Source organism: Quercus lobata, chromosome 11, assembly GCF_001633185.2.
Source record: "Quercus lobata isolate SW786 chromosome 11, ValleyOak3.0 Primary Assembly, whole genome shotgun sequence".
Classification (NCBI taxonomy): Eukaryota; Viridiplantae; Streptophyta; class Magnoliopsida; order Fagales; family Fagaceae; genus Quercus; species Quercus lobata.
Window position 1 is genome coordinate 50902301 of NC_044914.1, and position 21757 is coordinate 50924057.

Here is a 21757-nt window from a genome sequence, read left to right on the forward strand (position 1 = left end):
TAACAGAGTTTTCTGGCCGAGCAGAAGAATTAAAAATATATATATTCTATGGAAATATGGTGATGGGATGCATTGCTTGGATACTTTCAGGATTTGGGAAGCTAATGTAGCTAAGGTACTTGGTTGACTCATCTTTATCAATTGTTATTCATTTCTGATTTCTTTGATTTGTGACATTCAACACTGTGGTGGTTGAGTTAATCGATTTCCTTCCAAATCAAAGAATCTAAGCAGTAGTATTACGAAGTCAGCAGTAGGGAATAGATAGGGTCAATATAACATTTCTCACTTCCCAGAGTTGGGAGGGGATGACTAGGTTCTTCTTCAGTGTTTTCACACACATTAATTACCAATCCTAATCCTTCTTAGAAGCTCAAATGCTAATGATGTTAATTCCTTCTTTGTTTGTGTGTTGTGATGACTTCTCACTTTATTCAATCCTGGATGTGGAACAAATTGGAAGCTTATAAAAAAATGAGGTATAAATATCTGAGCATATCCGGAACCTTATGGATAATGGACAAGTGCAACAAGTTAACAGCTTAGGTGATTATCTTGTTTAGTGTTTATTATTTTTTTTCCCACACAAAATTTAAATACTAGATATGATTCACACACCCAAGAGGAAAGATGCATTAATCCTCATTTGTTTCTTTACTCTAATGAATTCTCTCATCAAATGCAGAGTATTTCTCTATACACTAAACTGACATAAACATAACATTAGAAACTTTGTTATTTGTTCTGTTCCTCACTTATTGGAATGATGCCAAGCAGAAATTGGTGGGAAATGGTCCAAGACAGCACTAGTACAGAGATTTAAAAGTATTGCATAAGGATGATGTAGTCCAGAATGTTTCTATAGGTCCTTTTTCCTTTAAAATTCAATCCTCTATATTAATCAAGTATTGAACTTATTCTTGTTTCCCTCAATTAAAATCTATTTACCTCAATTAAAAGTAGAAGCAATTTTTCACCATTTGATTCTGTGTGCAGAATATTGAAAAACTTGGCATATAAAAACAGACAAGAGTTGGTGATTCTCCATAGCAAATACGTACTGTGATTATGTAGCCACAAATAAAAGTAAGTGCGGTGAATCTTATATCTATTAGTTTGGCATGGATAAAGATCACAGCCTGACATTAATAGTATGAGCTGTTCCTTTTCAAGGATGTCTTCATCATGTGTGCATCAATCTTTTGTTCATATTGAAATATTGCAAAGCTAATCAGATATAAATTATTAACTCACTATAATTATTTTTTAAGCAAAACAGATTGGCCATGATTCTCAGTTTGGTGCTTTCTACTCTGTAACGTGGTTCGCTCTGTAACCATATGAATCATAGAATTAGTAATTATGCTATTCTCTTACAATATAACTATAATCTTTTATTTTCTTTTTATCTCATTATTGTTTTTGGGGAAGGAAAGAATTGTTTTTCACTGTTAGAATTATGGCTAAGTGATTAAATTCACCATTTCCTAATAGCTTAAGCTTTTGGGAGAATTAGTAAGCTATCATGGTCTCAGAGCACGGATCCAGAGTTCAATCCCTAACTTTATTTTACATCTCATTTAAAATGTAAAAAGTTTCATTTTATCATTCACTTTGGCATATGCTTCACAATACCAATATTTTGAATTTATTGAAAAAAAGAAAAGAAAAAATAAGGTAAAGAAGAAAAAAAAACTTGAGATTGGTTGTCCAGGGCCGGCCTTAGGCCATGGCCTAAGGCCCCCGACATTAAAAGGCCCCCAAATATTGGGCGGTAAGATTTTTTTTTTTTTTTTAATTAATTAAAGAAAAAGCGTGAGTTGGGTGTATATTTTATCCCAATCTTAAGAAAGCCTAAAATATTAGAGTTATACTAGTATATTACAAGTTTTATTGCATAGGTCCTACAAATTGATACTTCACCAATGAAGTAATTCAATACTCATTTATTATTTTGTTGAAGTGTCACCTCATTGTCACATCAGTTTGTAAACTTTTTGTAGTAAAATTTGTAATAAGTTTAGCATTTTCTCCACCCAAAAAAAAAAAATGTGTATGAAAAATGCTAAAGCTAATAATACAAATTTTAGGAAAAAAAATTTACAAAATGATGTGACAGGAATATAATCGGTATTACTTAAATAATATAATAAAATGAATGTTTGAATAACTTTTCTTTTATTGGTGATATGCAAATTTGTAAAACCTATATAGTAATTATCATTAGCTCACTTTGGGTGAATTAGTCATATTAATAAGTAAGAATTAATAATGGATTTGAAATTAAATATAAATAAATAAATATTATTTAAGTAATATTTAGATGTAACAAGGCCCCTATAAAATTCTCGCCTTAGGCCTCAAATAATCTTGGGTCGGCCTGGCTGGTGTCAGTTGGTCAGAGGGATTTAACTCCACTGTTTCTTACATTCATGTATCTGTTTTCTAAATTCACTTTGAATTTATCAAATACCAGTCTGGCTCTCTTCATTCTTCCTTTTGTTTTAGATTTAGTGATCAGTTATTGGATTCCGTATGCAAGAGCTTGAATTTCGAAAATATGAGCATACTAGCATGTCTCTTTTAACCTTGCGGGTAATGGGAATTTGCTGCAGGCTACATAATTTTTTTTTTTTTAAAATTTTATTTTATAAATTTTGGAAATGTGAATGCAAGATTGTAGAACTAGTATTATTTTCCTCTCTTTTCCTTTTTTAATTTAATTCTCAAACTTATTTTTGAAGGTTGGAGATGAACACTACAGCTTGGTGTCAGCAACAAGATTACTACCTAGCCTCAATTAGAGCTTAATTTTAGGGTGACTGATTCTTGGGCTTCTCAACCGCCCCTGTGAAATATAAGCTTTATGTTCATTTCAAAAGATTGCAAATATTTATCTTAGTGTAGTTGTTTTACTGGTTAAAAAAGTTTGTGGTGAATTTTTTTTTAATGCTTTTCCTATTCTAATTCTTTTTCCTATATACATAACAGTACTTAAAAGCATCAGTTTGAAAATTACTTACTTAAAAGAACTATCATGAGAAATATTTTACCTGGGACAAACTTGTCAATTACAACAGTGTTGAGTCCTAATGTTTGTTAGTTTCTCTTCTTCTAAAGTCCAGATGTGTATGTGCTTAACTTAGTGTCAAAGCAATCAGTTCATAGTGCCTGAGTGATTGGTACAACTTACTAAAAAAGAATTAAGTGATTGTCAATTTTATTATTCATATCAGACTGACTTGCTGTTGGTACAGGGCAAAAAAAATGTGATCTTCTCAATCAGATGGCTTTTAGGACTTCCTTGATAAAGGTTTGTTTCTTCAGTGCTTCTACTCTGTAAGCATGCAATACTCGTCTTTTAAGTATCCATACATTCTTGGATATACTTGACATACCATAAAGTTATAATCTAGCCATGGACAATTTAACTATATGAAATCTATGAAATATCATATGAATCAAGCATAGAAATTCATGGGTTGTCAAAAATCTTTCAAAGTGAATCCTATATAACAATTTATATTGAATGGAGAGAAAAAAAAATTATCATTTTTCTAAAATTTGGGAACCACAGAGAGATTTATCAACAATGCCCAGATACTAATTAGACCTTTTTCATGTTACCAAAAAAAAAAAAAGAAAAAGAAATTTCATTCATGGTTTCTTTTCTAAATATATTTTCCAATTATGTTCACATTTTCTGGTAGTGGAGCTTGTTGTCTTGATGATAATGGATTTGAGCACAAGTCCACAGAAGATATATTCCGTTTAACAACTTATTCTTTGAACACCCATGCAAGAATCTGCTTTTAAGGTCAAGGTGAGACCCTTTCACAGTTCTACTGAACAAAGTTCTTTTGTTTCTACCTGAACTCTTATGTTGATACTTGTTCATCTTAGAAATATGTGGAAATTTCCTATATGAGAAAAAAAATTTCTGTGCAAGCAAACATAAAAGCTTTCTTCCAACAGTACTGTCTAGAAGCAGTTTTCAGATACCAAGAGAGAATGCATCTTCGGGTTTATTAGAAGTAAGTGACATAACTATATATTTCCTTTCAAATTATGAAATCAGTCTCAATTGGTTAACAAATAGATTAGAGTAAATCCTAATTCTTTTCCATCCAAAGGATATTCTATTGATCAGACAACTTGCATATAGAGTTAATCAAATGATTTCATTTGTCGTACTGGTGAGGAGCATAGATTATAATGTGGAGTTTTGTCTTAACTAAGCCAGGTGACTCACATTTTGTAGGTTACATGATAAGGGCCACCAATATCGTCTTTTAAAACTATGCATTTTCTGCATCAACAATACGAGTAGGCTTGTGCTTTTGTGTAGTAGAGTGGCAAAAAAAGGTAATTGTAGATGCTGATTAAATAACCATGTCTACTTTTGGTTTTTTTTTTTTTTAATTTAATTTATTTTATTTTTTAATTTATTTTAAAGATGACCGCTTTGGCATAATATGTTATGCAACTTTTCCCATGACTGCTTTATTGTCCAGGATACATTAGACATATATAGGTCACATGTTGGAGCAAATAATGCAACCAATTGCTGAGTTCTGCATTACTGGCCTGCAGGAAGTCTCATTAGCTATCAATGGTCTTGCAATTGTTTGCTTTACAAGAAGTGCATCTTACCAAAGAGAGAAATATGTCACTAAGATATGGTTGGAACTTCTGAAGTTAGTTTGAAATCCATGCACTAGTGACAAGGGGTAACTAAGATCACAAAGTGATCATACTGCTGATCTTTTTCCTACTGAGAGCGTCACCAATAACAATTGCCTAGCCCTGGTTTTGAAGAACTGCGGATTACCAAGGAGAGAAAGTATAGCACTAAGATAAGGTTGGAACTTCTGAAGTTAGTTTGGAATCCATGTGCGGGTGACGGGGTAATTAAGATTATAATATGATTCATGCTGCTGATCTTTTCCTGTCACCAACAACAATTGCTTACCCCTGGTTTTAGCCATTTCATGATAAACTGAACTTGCAATCTTGGTTTTTTTTTTTGGTTGGCTATGGCAAATCTATGTTATTGCTGTAAGGTAGATCATGAATATTTCATAGGTTGCTTGTATCTTTCTTAGTAATTCATAATTTTAGACATCGGTGTATTTTGGTGAATCCATCTATAAGTAAGTCTTTATACTTGAATTATGGTGAGGAAATTTAGGAAACTCTCCATACATGGATGGAATTTTGTGATTCAAGTTTCCTGCAAGAGATTTTTCTTGAGATACCAGATTTTTAAAATATTATTGAACCAATTTCCTACTTGTCTCAGAAGTTTCAGTGTCTCCTTATCAACAAATGTTTTACTCAAATTTTTTTGCTATAGTGGGTATGCATATATTTGGGAAACACAATTCTATACTTTGCAATATTGAAATGAGAAAAGCAAATCTATCAATTACTTATGATTTATAGATAGTGTAACTACTATTATCATCATGTATATATACACCACGGGGGCTTGACCTAAATGAAACCAGCATGTAGTTTGTTTGTATTGAATGGATCACAAAGAACTCTTTGATCTCATTCAGAGACCACTGCAGCATAGAAAATAACAGCTACTCTCCAATTATTATGCATGATCTTCCATGTATCGAAGTGTAGCACATCTGACTCACCCAATTTCCAGCTCTAGTTAAGGGAAAAAAATGTTTGCGTTTGTTCAAAAAGAAAGAAATCTGAGTGGTTAAAGACTATAAGTTTGATATATACACTTTTTGTTGCTACAGTGAGGGGACAAGCACCCCTAAGGATTCAAACCTGTGAGGCATAACCCGAGCCAAGGGGCTCAGTTGTAAATTTGATACATGCACTTATTATGTAATAACAAGGGCCATGGCTTAAGGTTCCATGATGCAGAACTCTTGAAGCTGTCATGGTTTTCTTTCAGTGCAAAGGGGTTCTAAAGCTTTACATTCACACATTGTATCGTATGCTTTTGATGCAAGTATAGCTTCCATATTTTGAACTTAGTGGCTATAATTTGCTAGATTTCTCCTTTGGTTTGGTTATTTGGATATGGCTTATAAAATACAAAAGCCTTGTATTTTTTTTTTTTTTATTTTGAGAAACCGAAAGCCTTGTATTTAGATTCTTGAAATTATCTTTGCTTTCATCTAAGACTTATAAAATAAAAGGCTCAATAACTAGATTCTTGATGATTTACTATTATACAAAGAAAATGAGGAAAACTAATAATCATGGTTTTGAAAACCGGTACATTCAAAGAAATTTTTTTGCTCTCGGTTTCGTTATTGACCAGTTTTAGGAGTTTTTATCTGACTGGATTGGTGCATAGTTTTAAAAAACCAGACTGAAATAAGCAGTTGAATCGGTTCAATAGGGAATCGACATCAATTCGGTTCGATAAAAGCCCATAAAACTGGGAAACAGGAGCAAAAATGGTTCTTAAACCATACCGTTTTTTATAACCATGTTTAGAAGATAAAAGTGAATTGTTTCTCAAAAAAGAAAAAGAAAAAAAGAAAAGAAGAAGATAAAAATGAGTTGAAAATTGCCACCTCCACTCCCACTTATATAATTTACCAATCTTTAAAAGAAATTACTTTCTAACACAAATTTTTTTTTTTAAAAGAACTAATTATATGCACTCAAGAACCAATTTGATGTAAGAAAGTTAAGATGTTGACGTAGATTGTTTAAGGAAAAATATAAAATATAAAAATATTTTATACTTCTTTAACTAAACTGCATAAAATATTTTATTGTTCTTTAATCAATCTGCATTAGATGCTCGGTACCATTAAAGCTTATAAGAGCATTTGCAACGGTTAAGATATAATATTATAATGCTATATTTTAACTCCAATATCTCTAAACTGATGCTCCAGGAGCAATAGCAAAATATTTTAGATAAATTGTTACAGTGTATATCTATATTTTAGATGAATTGTTACAGTGCACATCTATAAATAGATGTGCACTGTACTTCAAGCGAGCAAAAAAAAAAAAAAAAAAAAAAATCAGCCGGACCTCATTGTTTCTATTTTTTATTCATTTTATCAAATCCGGTTATTCATTCACTTTCATTCCTCTGAAGCTCCATCTCAACGTCGCCGCCATCGTCAAGCTCACTCCGGTACGGTACAACTTGCTTCTTTTTTTTTTTTCATTTTATCAAATCCGGTCTCATTCTCTCTCTCTCGTTCACTGTCATCTCTCATCTCAAGCCTCTCAAGCTCACTCTCTCGACGTCGCCGCCATCGTCAAGTTCAGACCCACGCCACCGATCTGCCTCAGACGCACTTCTCTTCCGCCGATCCACTTCAGGTCAGTTGTCTCTGTCTTCTTCATGTGATGCTTTGGGTTTTTGATTTGGGTATAACATCCTCTTCCGCCGATCCACTTTGGGTTTTTGATTTGGATCCACTTCATGTGGATGTCTCTGTTTTTGATTTTTGATATATGATTTTTGATTGTTGTTCTGGATTATTGGCTTGGTGATTTTATGTTATGAGATTTCATTTTGCTTTGTATTAGCTGTTTTGAGTTGGTAGAATTTTTTTTTTTTTTGATAAGTATTTTGAGTTGGTAGAAATGGATGAATACGGTAGTTTTTTTAGGATTCTTAATGTTCCATATCTGATTTTGGTAGATTGATGATGATTATGGTTTGGTAAGTGTGAGTGTGAGTACTGAGTAGAGATATTAAGATGGTTTGTGATATGGATTTTGTTGGGCTCTTTATGTTTCACATCTGATTTGGGTGGATTTTGTTGGATATGTTCTGTTGCACAAAACTAGAAATAGAGCACACATTTCTTGTGGTCATTTTAATGGGAAATTGTTAGTTTGGTTTTGAGATTCTCAAAAATGAATTTGGTGTTTTATTTATCAGTGAGATTAAGCTATATGTCAAATTAAGTATTTATGCATAATCATGTTCTAAATGTTTGGGAATTTTCTGTGTGCAGGGAAGTTTACTTTTTTTTTTTCCTAATTTTATGGAGTCACATTGATGGCGGTGGCAGTAGAAAAGTCGGCGGCGGCGGTAGCGGTGGCGGTTACACTGTTGTGGATGCTCTAACGACAAGGGTATCCCACGCCAAGAATTATGTGGATTCAAGTGTGCCGGATTCAAGACCTAATACATTGCAATTCATCAGGAAGTGATGTCAAATTAGGGCATCCAACAATTCGAAGTGTTTCAAGTGATGTGAGCTTGCTAATCCACTATGGCAAAATCATGAAATTGGGACAGTCTATAATGTAGAGGTCTTGCAGGTTGGTAAGATGTTGAAGACTTGCAGGGAGAGACTCCAGTTTCGGAAGTTCTTGGAAAGCCAAAGAACGGAGGGAGGTGAGATATCGCACAGCATCAGAGAGAGATATTAGTCCAGGGCAACTCCAGATCTTTAATTTCTTGGGAGATATTAGATTTGACAGCCAGTCATCTAGTAGAGGTACTTCATCTTCTCTAAAAGCCAGAGTCATAATCTTTAATTTAGAAAGAGGGGATGAGGGGGGCAGTAACGAAGCCATTGCCATTGTCTCTTGCAAAGGCATGAAGCTAACATTATTCAGATATAAATTTTCTCCAAGATATGGAAATAGAGGCATGGAAGTCAGATTAGGACAATGCTCAATTTCTAAATAAGAAAGACAAGGAAATGAAGGCAATGAGTGGTGATGATGATCTTGCATTGATGCACTCCTCCACCATCCCTTCAGCTTAGGGCAATATAGGATTGAGAGTGACTTCAACAATGGGAAGAATGGTGTTGACGACATTGTGGATGAAGCAGGTACCTCCTCACTTATATCACCATCTGATATGTACTCCAAATCCTTCATAAGATAAAGCTGTAGAGATTGTAGAGAGGGGAGTTGAGATAACCTTGGCAAATGTTGGCATATTTTACCATTTGATATTCTTATTTCAACCAAATTGGGGAGCAAAGAAAGCCAACTAGAAAACCTCACTCCCCCGTACCCTCGCACCGACAAATATTTGAGATTTTGATGTGGTTGGAGGCCATCTAATGACTTCTCATTGTCATTATTAATATTACAAATGAGTGAGGTTTTCTAGTTGGCTTTCTTGACTCGCCAATCTGGTTGAAATAGAATTAAATAGATCAAGATGCCAACATTTGCCACGGTTATCTCAACTCCGCTCTCTACAATCTCTACAGCTTTATCTTATGAAGGATTTGGAGTACATATCAGATGGTGAGATAAGCGAGGAGGTACTTGCTTCATCCATAGTGTCGTCAGCACCATTCTTCCTGTTGTTGAAGTCACTCACAATTGAAAGTTGCCTTAAGCTAAAGGGATGGTGGAGGAGTGCATCAATGCAAGATCATCATCACCACTCATTGCCTTCATTTCTTCGTCTTTCTTATTTAGACATTGAGCATTGTCCTAATCTGACTTCCATGCCTCTATTTCCATATCTTGAAGAAAATTTATATCTGAATAATGTTAGCTTCATGCCTTTGCAAGAGACAATAGCAATGGCTTCGTTGCAGCCCCCCTCACCCCCTCTTTCTAAATTAAAGATTATGACTCTGGCTTTTGATGAGGATGAAGTACCTTTGCTAGATGAGTGGCCGTCAAATCTAATGTCTCTCAAGAAATTAAACATCTGGCGTTGCCTTGGACTAACATCTCTCTCTGAAGCTGTGCGATATCTCCCTTCCCTCCGTTCTTTGGCTTTCCAAGAACTTCCGAAATTGGAGTCTCTCCCTGCAAGTCTTCAACATCTTACCAACCTGCAAGACCTCTATATTATAGACTATCCCAATTTCATGATTTTGCCAGAGTGGATTAGCAAGCTCACATCACTTGAAACACTTTGAATTGTTGGATGCCCTAATTTGATATCACTTCCTGATGAATTGCAATGTCTTAGGTCTTTACAAAGGCTAAAAATTGCAAATTGTCCTCGCTTAGAAAAAAGGTATGAAAAAGGAATTGGTGAGGATTGGTCCAAGATTGCTCACATCCCCAATATCAACCATACATGCGAATACATTAGTTTTTCTAAGGTACATTCTCTAATCTCAATCCTCTGGTGCAATCTAAGGAAAGAAAATAAAATTTTTGGAATCCTAGTTTTTAGGTTTTGTTGATTTCCAAACTAATAAAATTTTAGTTTTTTTTTTTTTTTTTTTTTTTTTAATTTTTTTAAAAAGTTTTTTTTTGGATTTCCAATATATTCAACCATGGTATATAATTGAATTGGGTTTGGTTTAGTGAAGCTTTTGGTTTTTTGAGGTTTAAAAATCATAAATTTTTAATTTGTCAGCAACCAAATTGTTGAATTTTGTTCCTGAGCTCTACTTTGATGGGTTATTATTATTATTGTTATTTTAATTACGCTAAAGTACATGCTGTGTTCTGTTAACAGAGTTTTCTGGCCAAGCAGAAGAATTAAAAATATTTATATTATGTGGAAATATGGTGATGGGATGCATTGGTTGGATACTTTCAGGATTTGGGAAGCTAATGTAGCTAAGGTACTTGGTTAGACTCATCTTTATCAATTGTTATTCATTTTTGATTTCTCTGATTTGTGACATTCAACACTATGGTGGCTGAGTTAATCGATTTCCTTCCAAATCAAAGAATCTAAGCAGTAGTATTACGAAGTCAGCAATAGGGAACAGATAGGGTCAATATAACATTGCTCACTTCCAAGAGTTGGGAGGGGATGATTGGGTTCTTCTTCAGTGTTTTCACACACATTAATTACCAATCCTAATCCTTCTTAGAAGCTCAAATGCTAATGATGTTAATTCCTTCTTTGTTTGTGTGTTGTGATGACTTCTCACTTTATTCAATCTTAGATGTGGAATAAATTGGAAGTTTATAAAAAAAATGAGGTGTAAATATCTGAGCATATCTGGAACCTTATGGATAATGGATAGGTGCAACAAGTTAACAGCTTAGGTGATTATCTTGTTTAGTGTTTATTATTTTTTTCCCTCACATAAAATTTAAATACTAGATATGATTCACACACCCAAGAGGAAAGATGCGTTAATCCTCATTTGTTTGTTTACTCTAATGGATTCTCTCATCAAATGCAGAGTTCTTCTCTATACACTAAACTGACATAAACATAATATTAGAAACTTTGTTATTTGTTCTGTTCCTCACTTATTGGAATGATGCCAGGCAGAAATTGGTGGGAAATGGTCCAAGATAGCGCAAATACAGAGATTTAAATGTATTGCAGAAGGATGATGTGGTCCAGAATGTTTCTATAGGTCCTTTTTCCTTTAAAATTCAATCCTCTATATTAATCAAGTATTGAACTTATTATTGTTTCCCTCAATTAAAATCTGTTTCCCTCAATTAAAAGTAGAAGCAATTTATTCACCGTTTGATTCTGTGTGCAGAATATTGAAAAACTTGGCATATAAAAATAGACAAGAGTTGGTGATTCTCCATAGCAAATATGTACTGTGATTATGTAGACACAAATAAAAGTAAGTGCGGTGAATCTTATATCTATTAGTTTGGCATGGATAAAGATCACAGCCTGACATTAATAGTATGAGCTATTCCTTTTCAAGGATGTCTTTATCATGTGCACATCAGTCTTTTGTTCATATTGAAATATTGCAAAGCTAATCAGGTATAAATTATTAACTCACTATAATTATTTTTTAAGCAAAACAGATTGGCCATGATTCTCAGTTTTATGCTTTCTACTCTGTAACGTGCTTCGCTCTGTAACTATATGAATCATAGAATTAGTAATTATGCTAATCTCTTACAATATAACTATAATCAATTATTTACTTTTTATCTCATTATTGTTTTTGGGGAAGGAAAGAATTGTTTTTTACTGTTAGAATTACGGCTATGTGATTAAATTCACCATTTCCTAATAGCTTAAGCTTTTAGGAGAATTAGTAATTTATCATGGTCTCAGAACACGAGATCCTAAGTTCAATCCCTAGTTTTATTCTACATCTCATTTAAAATGTAATAAATCTCACTTTATCATTCACTTTGGTATATGCTTCACAATACCAATATTTTGAATTTACTGAAAAAAAGAACAGAAAAAATAAGGTAAAGAAGAAAAAAAAAACTTGAGATCTAGTGTCAGTTAGTCAGAGGGATTTAACTCCACTGTTTCTTACATTCATGTATCTGTTTTCTAAATTCACTTTGAATTTATCAACTACCAGTGTGGCTCTCTTCATTCTTCCTTTTTGTTTTAGATTTAGTGATCAGTTATTGGATTCTGTATGCAGGATCTTGAATTTGGAAAATATGAGTATACTAGCATGTCTCTTTTAACCTTGTGGGTAATGGGAATTTGCTGCAGGCTACATATATATATATATATATATATTTTTTTTTTTAATTTTGGAAATGTGAATGCAAGATTGTAGAACTAGTATTATTTTCCTCTCTTTTCCTTTTTTAATTTAATTCTCAAACTTAGTTTTGATAGGTTGGAGATGAACTCTTCAGCTTGGTGTCAGCAACAAGATTACTACCTAGCCTCAATTAGAGCTTAATTTCAGGGTAACTGATTCTTAGACTTCTCAACAACCCTGTGAAACATAAGCTTTATGTTCATTTCAAAAGATTGCAAATATTTATCTTAGTGTAGTTGGTTTACTGGTTAAAAAAGTTTGTGGTGAATTTTTTTTTAATGCTTTTCCTATTCTAATTCTTTTTCCTATATACATAACAGTACTTGAAAGCATCAATTTGAAAATTACTTACTTAAAAGAACTATCATGAGAAAGGGACAAACTTGTCAATTACAACAGTGTTGTGAGTCCTAATGTTTGTTAGTTTCTCTTCTTCTAAAGTCCAGATGTGTATGTGCTTAACTTAGTGTCAAAGCAATCAGTTCATAGTGCCTGAGTGATTGGTACAACTTACTAAAAAAGAATTAAGTGATTGTCAATTTTATTATTCATATTAGACTGACTCACTGTTGGTACAGGGCAAAAAAAACATGTGATCTTCTCAATCAGATGGCCTTTAGGACTTCCTTGATAAAGGTTTGTTTCTTCGGTGCTTCTACTCTGTAAGCATGCAATACTCGTCTTTTAAGTATCTTTACTTTCTTGGATATACTTGGCATACCATAAAGTTATAATCTAGCCATGGACAATTTAACTATATGAAATCTATGAAATATCATATGAATCAAGCATAGAAATTCATGGGTTGTCAAAAATCTTTCGAGTGAATCCTATATAACAATATCTATTAAATGGAGAGAAAAAAAAAATTATCATTTTTCTAAAATTTGGGAACCAAAAATTAATTTATCAACCATGCCCAGATACTAATTAGACCTTTTTCATGTTACCAAAAAAAAAAAAAAAAAAAAAAAAGACCTTTCATGCATGGTTTCTTTTCTAAATATATTTTCCAATTATGTTCACATTTCTTGGTAGGGGAGCTTGTTGTCTTGATGATAATGGATTTGAGCACAAGTCCACAGAAGATATATTCCGTTTAACAACTTATTCTTTGTACGCCCATGCAAGAATCTGCTTTTAAGGTGAAGGTGAGACCCTTGCACAATTCTACTGAACAAAGTTCTTTTGTTTCTACCTGAACTCTTACGTCAATACTTGTTCATCTTAGAAATATGTGGAAATTTCCTATAGGAAAAAAAATTTCTGTGCAAGTAAACATAAAAGCTTTCTTCCAACAGTACTGTCTAGAAGCAGTTTTCAGATACCAAGAGAAAGTGCATCTGCAGGTTTAATTAGAAGTAAGTGACATAACATTATCTTTCCTTTCAAATTATGAAATCAGTCTCAATTGGTTAACAAATAGATTAGAGTAAATCCTAATTCTTTTCCATCCAAAGGATATTCTATTGGTCAGACGACTTGCATATGGAGTTAATCAAATGATTTCATTTGACATACTGGTGAGGAGCATAGATTATAATGTGGAGTTTTGTCTTAACTAAGCCAGGTGAGTCACATTTTGTAGGTTACATGATAAAAGCCACCAATATCGTCTTTTAAAACTATGCATTTTCTGCATCAAAAATACGAGCAGGCTTGAGCTTTTGTGCATTAGAGTGGCCAAAAAAGGTAATTGTAGGTGCTGATTAAATAACCATGTCCACTTTTTTTTTTTTTTTTTTTTTTTTTTTTAAGATGATTGCTTTGGCATAATATGTTATGCAAGTTTTCCCATGACTGCTTTATTGTCCAGGATGCATTAGACATATATAGGTCACATGTTGGAGCAGATGATGCAACCAATGGCTGAGTTCTGCATTACTGGCCTGCTGGAATTCTCATTAGCTATCAATGGTCTTGCAATTGTTTGCTTTACAAGAAGTGCATATTACCCAAGAGAGAAATTATGTCACTAAGATAAGGTTGGAACTTCTGAAGTTAGTTTGAAATCCATGCACTAGTGACAAGGGGTAATTAAGTTCACAAAGTGATCATGCTGCTGATCTTTTTCCTACTGAGAGCGTCACCAATAACAATTGCCTAGCCCTGGTTTACAAGAACTGCAGATTACCAAAGAGAGAAAGTATAGCACTAAGATAAGGTTGGAACTTTTGGAGTTAGTTTGGAATCCATGTACGAGTGACGGGGTAATTAAGATTACAAAATGATTCATGCTGCTGATCTTTTCCTACTGGAAGTGTCACCAACAACAATTGCTTACCCCTGGTTTTAGCAATTTCATGATAAACTGAACTTGCAATCAAGGTTTCTTTTTTGGTTGGCTATGGCAAATCTATGTTATTGCTGTAAGGTCGATCATGAGTATTTCATAGGTTGCTTGTATCTTTCTTAGTCATTCATAATTTTAGGCATTGGTGTATTTTGGTGAATCCATCTATAAGTACGTCATTGTACTTGAATTATGGTGAGGAAATTTAGGAAACTCTCCATACATGGATGGAATTTTGTGATTCAAGTTTCCTGCAAGAGATTTTTCTTGAGATAGCAGATTTTTAAAATATTGTTGAACCAATTTCCTACTTGTCTTCGAAGTTTCAGTGTCTCCTTATCAACAAATGTTTTACTCAAATTTTTTTGCTATAGTGGGTATGCATATATTTGGGAAGCACAATTCTATACTTTGCACTACTGAAATGAGAAAAGCATATCTGTCAATTACTTATGATTTATAGATAGTGTAACTACTATTATCATCATGTATATACACCATGGGGGCTTGACCTAAATGAAACCAGCATGTAGTTTGTTTGTATTGAACGGATCACAAAGAACTCTCTGATTTCATTCAGAGACCACTGCAGCATAGAAAATAACAGCTACTCTCCAATTGTTATGCATGATCTTCCATGTATCGAAGTGTAGCACGTTTGACTCACCCAATTTCCAGCTCTAGTTAAGGGAAAAAATGTTTGTGTTTGTTCAAAAATCTGAGTGGTTAAAGACTATAAGTTTGATATATACACTTTTTGTTGCTACAGTGAGGGGACAAGCACCCCTAGGGATTCAAACCTGTGAGGCACAACCTGAGCCAAGGGGCTCAGTTGTAAATTTGATACATGCACTTATTATGTAATAACAAGGGCCATGGCTTAAGGTTCCATGATGCAGAACTGTAGAAGCTGTCATGGTTTTCTTTCAGTGCAAAGGGGTTCTATATGTTTACATTCACATATTGTATCGTATGCTTTTGATGCAAGTTGGGGGAATAAAAATATAGCTTCCATATTTTGAACTTAGTGGCCATATCTTGCTAGATTTCTCCTTTGGTTTGGTTATTTGGATATGGCTTATAAAATACAAAAGCCTTGTATTTTTTTTTTTTTTTTTTTTTCTCAGAAACTGAAAGCTTTGTATTTAGATTCTTGAAATTATCTTTGCTTTCATTTAAGACTTATAAAATAAAAGGCTCAATAACTAGACTCTTGATGATTTACTATTATACAAAGAAAATAAGGAAAATTAATAATCATGGTTTTAAAAACTAGTACATTCAAAGAATTGTTTTTGCTCTTGGTTCCGGTATTGACTAGTTTTAGGAGTTTTTATTGGACTGGATTGGTGAGTAGTTTTAAAAAACCAGACCGAAACAGGCAGTTGAATCGGTTCAATAGGGAACGGGCATCAATCCGGTCCGATAGAAACCCATAAAATTGGGAACCAGGAGCAAAAATGGTTCTTAGACCATACCGGTTTTTAAAACCATGCTTAAAAGATGAAAGTGAGTTGTTTCTTCAAAAAAAAAAGAGAAAAGTGAGTTGAAACCTGCCACCTCCACTCCACTTATATGATTTACCAATCTTTAAAAGAAATTACTTTCTAACACAATTTTTTTTAAAAGAACAAATTGTATGCGCTCAAGAACCAATGTGATGTTAGAAAGTTAAGATGCTGATTGGTTAAGGAAAAACATAAAATATTAAAATATTTTATTCTTCCTTAATCAATCTGCATAAAATATTTTATTGTTCCTTAACCAATCCGCATCAGATGCTCAGTGCCATTAAGCTTATAAAAAGCTCTATTTCTTCAACATCCCCCTTCACAAACCATAAAAAAATAAAAATAAATAAAAAATAAAAAATAAAAAATAAATTTCTTCCAGTTCAACATTTGCTCTCTGCTGTTTAGATTTCCATTTATGTCACGGTTTAGTATAACCCCCTTAACACACATTGCCTAATGCAAATCAAGGGAAAAGAAATTCACTATTAGTCTGCTGCCATTTCCTATTTATGGTCTTGGAGGATGAAGGAAGAGCGTGAATATCCTTTCCCAAGACAAAATTAGCACTGCCACTAAGTGACAAGATCTCTTAATGACAACTTCAGATTTCTAGCCAAGAAAAATAGGAAACAAGTGGTGCATTTGATAAGGATTGATGACCATGCAGTTGTTTTTATGACATTGTAGATTACCTTATCCTAATTACTAAAAAACCCAATAGGTTCATATTACTTAAAAAAAAGAAAAAAAAAAGCAATAAGAGTTATAGAGAAGCAAATAGTCTTCGACTCTTCTGATATGCAATTATAATAAACAAAGACATTTACCTCAGCATGAGTAACAGTTACAATATCCATTGAAAAATACATAAATTCAAATAAATTCATCACCATCAGTTTTGCATTTTAATTCAGATATGGTGACAGGATTTAAGATGACTTCTATCACACTTCCAATCCAAAATGAACCGTTGTGGCTTTGTAGTCAATCACCAGGCACTTCTCCACATGAGGCAGGAGCACCTTTGCGTATCAACATGAGCAGGATGAGCAATATACTCTGCAACACCCTCCATACTCTCAAAGGTGGATTCCAAGACATGAGTGAAACCTTGATTTTTGTTCCCAGCACTCTCATCCTTGCCCCTGTTAATCACATAACATGACCAAAAATCATTTACATAAATGAAGTCTGTTCAGGGTCTTAAACCAGTGTTACAGTCACCAAAGTTCACTAAAAAAATTTCTTGGTGCTGAAGCCTTAGAGCATCATTCCACCAACAGAGTGAAGCAGGTTTTGGTTACAAAAATTTAAAAACACATTATACCCATGATAAGCTAAAAGGCCATTTTAGAATTTGAAAGATGTGCACAAAAAGTTCTTTCAGTCTTTCATGTTTTTTGACTTGGGGTATGCAACAACAATATGAGAAGTCAATGGAACTCTTTCAGGAGATTCTTTATGCTGTAGCATTCCTACAATATTTTCCTTCCTTTTGAAAGGAAATGCTGGTCTGATTCTTGCTTACAAAGCATAAAGACTTTCAAAATAATTGGAAACAAATTCTCAATCCTAGAAATGACCAATAGTAAGCACTAAGTAGGACATGCAAAGAAAGCTTTCATCTAAATGACCCTTTAGCAACAGATGGAAAATGACTTAAATAGACAGTTAAAGGAGAGAGATTTAAAATTATAATTATAATAATAATAATCTGTATTTTAAGATGTATACTAGATCATTTGACAAGGTACTATATCAAATTTGGCTTCGCTCTAAAACTAATCTCTTTCTTCCATATGAGTGCTGATTGAGTATGGATTATTGTTTCAAGTCATGCAATAAATACTACTAACAAATAGGAGAAGTCTATGCAAAAAAATTGTTTCTTCCTTTAGAGTGAAAAACAAATTTGAAGTCTGGTTTGAGGACAAATTAGGGATTCAATCTATGTGAACTGATGGATTCCCTTGACCACTAACCAGGGAGGTATGCCAAGAATATACTCAAGAGATGGTAAAGCTAGCTTACAAGTTGATGGAACTTGTTGCTCTGAGCCTAGGCTTGCCAGCAGATAGGTTCCATGGCTTCTTCAAAGATCAAACCAGCTACATCCGACTCAATCATTATAACCCTTGCCCTTCCCCTCATTTAGCTCTTGGTCTCGGTAGACACCAGGATAGTGGTGTCTTGACCATCCTTAACGAAGATGATGTTGGAGGATTGGAAGTGAAGCGGAAAACAGATGGAAAGTGGGTTCGAGTCAAATCCACCCCAGATGCTTATATCATCAACATTGGTGACACTACTCAGGTACAATTTTCCATTAATCAAATTAAGTTTTCTAAGTACAACATGCTTGCTGTCACATAACAATTACTAGGTGCATGATTTACTTAAAAACCAAAGGAACTATTTACAGGCAAAGTTCTTCATTGGAAAATTGAAAGATATTATATAATAGGATTTGACAGAAGTATGTCGTCTACACTGTCTACAATGTCTAAAGCAGAGTATATGTATAATCGTTTTGTGTCTATGTTTCTATGTATGCTTATATACAAAACATATTGATAAAAGTACTAGTCCTGTAGTCCAATTAAATTAATACTATCCCTATATTGGAATTGGTATGTATTTGGGGGCTTTTATTGTTGACCAGTTTCACTCAGAGAAGGAAAAGTATGCAGGTTTGGACCAATGACGAGTATGAGAGTGTGGAGCATAGGATGGTGGTGAACTCAGAGAGGGAAAGGTTCTTCATTGCATTTTTCTGACACGCATCATCCTACACCATGGTTGAGCCCTTGGAGGAGCTGACAAGTGAGCAAAACCCTGCTAAATATAGGGCACACAGCTGGGGCAAATTTATAACTCACAGAAAGCGTCCAAATTAGTCATTTTAGGATATCAAAGTAAGCTGTATTGTCTTTTGGCAACTGACAAGCAATAACATTCAATTTCTTGTAGAGTACTATATATGTTGTACACAAGAGTTGAGACTTTGGAAGCATAATGTGACTCATCTCAAAGATGAGCAATTCTGTAAATAATAACTGGTTAATATACATTAATAAACTTGCCTTATATGGCTAGAATGAAATTGTTGCTTGATGCTGGTGCATCAGCGTAGTAATTTCATAAAACTTGATATTTGAATAAACACAAATTTATCATATCTGGGGTATCCGAGTGCAAGTGTTAATATGTTTTGATAGTTTATCTTAATATCACAATTGTATAACTCTCATTTGAAGTAAAGTTCTGTATTGGACACCACCTTCTTCGTTTACATTCATTTATGTATTAAAATTTTAAAATAATAGAAATGATTAAAATTTTACATTTTATTCCCTCAAAAATTTTTTTTTCTACTTTTTATTAGTTTAAATTTTAATATTCACCATCTGTCATCAACTTAGATTTTTTCAGCAATAGTCTCTCACATACATTATGAATTTTTTGAGATAGAAATACACGGCAGAAAATTGGGTTAGAAAAATTGACGTTTTGACTGGGATGACCAAAAAATTAGGTGTGTTTGATCAGAATGCTAGAAAAAAAAAGGGTAAAAAAGTATATTACATTTGCCCATTCTATATTTTCAGTTGTTTTTTGGACTATGTAAAATTGTGTAAAATGGTATGTGTGAAACAATTATTTCCCTATTTTAAATCCAATTTGAACTCATGTTTGTATAAGGCCACCATAGGCTAGGTGGTGTAGCTGCATCTATACTATTTGATATACATCTATATATATTTAAAAACTGAAGTATAATATTTATTGTTGCTACGTTCTTATTAAGTCACATTAGCTGCCATATCATCCACTTATTTTTTGCATCTTCTTTACTCACTTTTATTCTTCCTATTAAAAAAAAAAAAAACTCTTACTCTCCCTATTAGTCCACATTTGGTATTACATATCTTCCAGTCTTTTACCTCATTCTTTGCCTTTATATCTCCCCACTACTCTCTATTTTGCCATTACTCCATCATTTTCTCTTTCTTATATTTTGATTCTTCTTCTCCCTATTTTATTTTAAATAAATTCAATATCACTTTTCACATTCAATCCATATTTTTCCAACAAAAAAACTATGAGTACTATCTCTCTCTCACACACAATGGATTTTTGTTCTTTCTAATAACTTTGATTAAGGGTGATGGTTTTTTTTTTTTTAATTTTAAATACTTGACCCGTGTGATGCACGGTATAGTTTAACAAAAATAATATTTTTTACTTTTACAAAAAACACTTTTTTTTTGACAAAACTGTTTAAAAACAAATAAAATTTCACTTTACTTTAAAATTATATTTGTATGTAAACCATTTAAAATTCATATCTTACTATCTTAGGCTGAAATAAATAGACAGATGTCAAAACTTATACATGCTAAAATTTAAATTTTGGTTAGATCGCATACTTGAGCAGTTCATGCCTATTTGAAAACATTGACTATAGGCAGCAGGTAGTAAGTGGTCATGGTTTTATACCACTTAGAATAGAAACTGATGTGACTTACATTTAGCTCAAATAACACATTATCTTCTTGAATATGTGGATTTCTATGATGCATTGCTTTTCATACACGTTCTTCATACCACAATAATGCACCACAATATTGGCATTTGCATGATGGTTGGCCAAAGCCCAAAGTTGCATGGTTCATAATATTTTCCTGTATTATAATTAATGTAGAGTTTCAGATTGACACACGATGTCTAAATAATTAACAAAAAATAGATTTAATGTAAAAATTTGTTTATTACTAAGATGAAGCCTTTGTTTTTGTTGGTTGCTGGAAATTATAGGAAATTATAGCTGAATTGTTTGGTATATTATCTACATAAACATGATTATGTAACTTTTTCTCAAAAGAAAGGCTACTGTAACACAATATATGTTGTATTTATTGCAAAATAATTAGAAACATAAATGTTTATTAAAAAAAAGTAGAAACAGAAATGTTCTTATGCCAGCAGTTGTATTTCAAACATTGTTGAGATCTTCTCTTCTAAATTGTAGTCACTTTTCAGTTTAAAATGAATAAAGCAAGTTAATTTCAGACACTATGGGACAATACAATTTTATATTTATTCATAATGAAAAGAAAAAAGGACCTGCTATATCTTCTCTGCTTTCTTATTTGCTTAAATTGACATTGTGGTTGGACATGCATATATTGGAGAATGTGGCTGGCAATTTGTTGCTTTTGAATTTATTTTGCATCTTTATCTTTTTTGCATTGTTTATAAAATTCTACCAAAATAAAGAGAATTAGTGCAATACTTCTTGCAGACAAACAGAAGACTGAAGACCCCATTAAATTAAAAATATAAATTGTAATAATATAGTAATATTATCTAATTAAAACGTTAAACAAAGAGAAAAAAATTACAGCTTACCTTCCTTGAAGCCCCAAAACTCATATTCTGTCTGGATATTACCTTGCTTAATCTCAGTTAAAGTCTAAGCCTATTTAATTTAATGGGTTTTGGTGGTGTAGAGCATGAATCAGGTATTTCATTAATTCATCCAACAATTTGAG

General features: G+C 33.0%; 1 protein-coding gene and 2 long non-coding RNA genes across 6 annotated transcripts; all 3 read left to right on the forward strand.

The window, feature by feature from the left end:
- LOC115967887 lies at positions 1–15231 on the forward strand. 3 transcript variants are annotated; one of them, XR_004086581.1, is made up of 8 exons: positions 1–115; positions 464–546; positions 11176–11267; positions 11400–11489; positions 12461–12543; positions 12974–13031; positions 13434–14087; positions 14212–15231. It is a non-coding gene; the product is annotated as an uncharacterized LOC115967887 (long non-coding RNA). The 3 variants fall into 3 exon arrangements; XR_004086580.1 differs by lacking the exon at positions 1–115 and having other exon boundaries at positions 134–546; XR_004086582.1 differs by lacking the exons at positions 1–115; positions 464–546; positions 11176–11267; positions 11400–11489 and adding exons at positions 791–865; positions 997–1086 and having other exon boundaries at positions 12470–12543.
- LOC115967888 lies at positions 2539–5281 on the forward strand. Of its 2 annotated transcripts, none has more exons than XR_004086583.1 (4): positions 2539–2595; positions 2745–3313; positions 3711–4365; positions 4515–5281. It is a non-coding gene; the product is annotated as an uncharacterized LOC115967888 (long non-coding RNA). The 2 variants fall into 2 exon arrangements; XR_004086584.1 differs by having other exon boundaries at positions 4594–5281.
- A 2960-nt stretch (positions 15232–18191) lies between the features above and the next one.
- LOC115967657 (gibberellin 20 oxidase 3-like) lies at positions 18192–19148 on the forward strand. Its single transcript, XM_031086796.1, has 2 exons — positions 18192–18515; positions 18893–19148. Exons 1-2 carry the CDS (start codon positions 18216–18218, stop codon positions 18977–18979), a joined length of 387 nt encoding a protein of 128 aa, XP_030942656.1. The 5' UTR covers positions 18192–18215; the 3' UTR covers positions 18980–19148.
- Positions 19149–21757: the final 2609 nt, after the last annotated feature.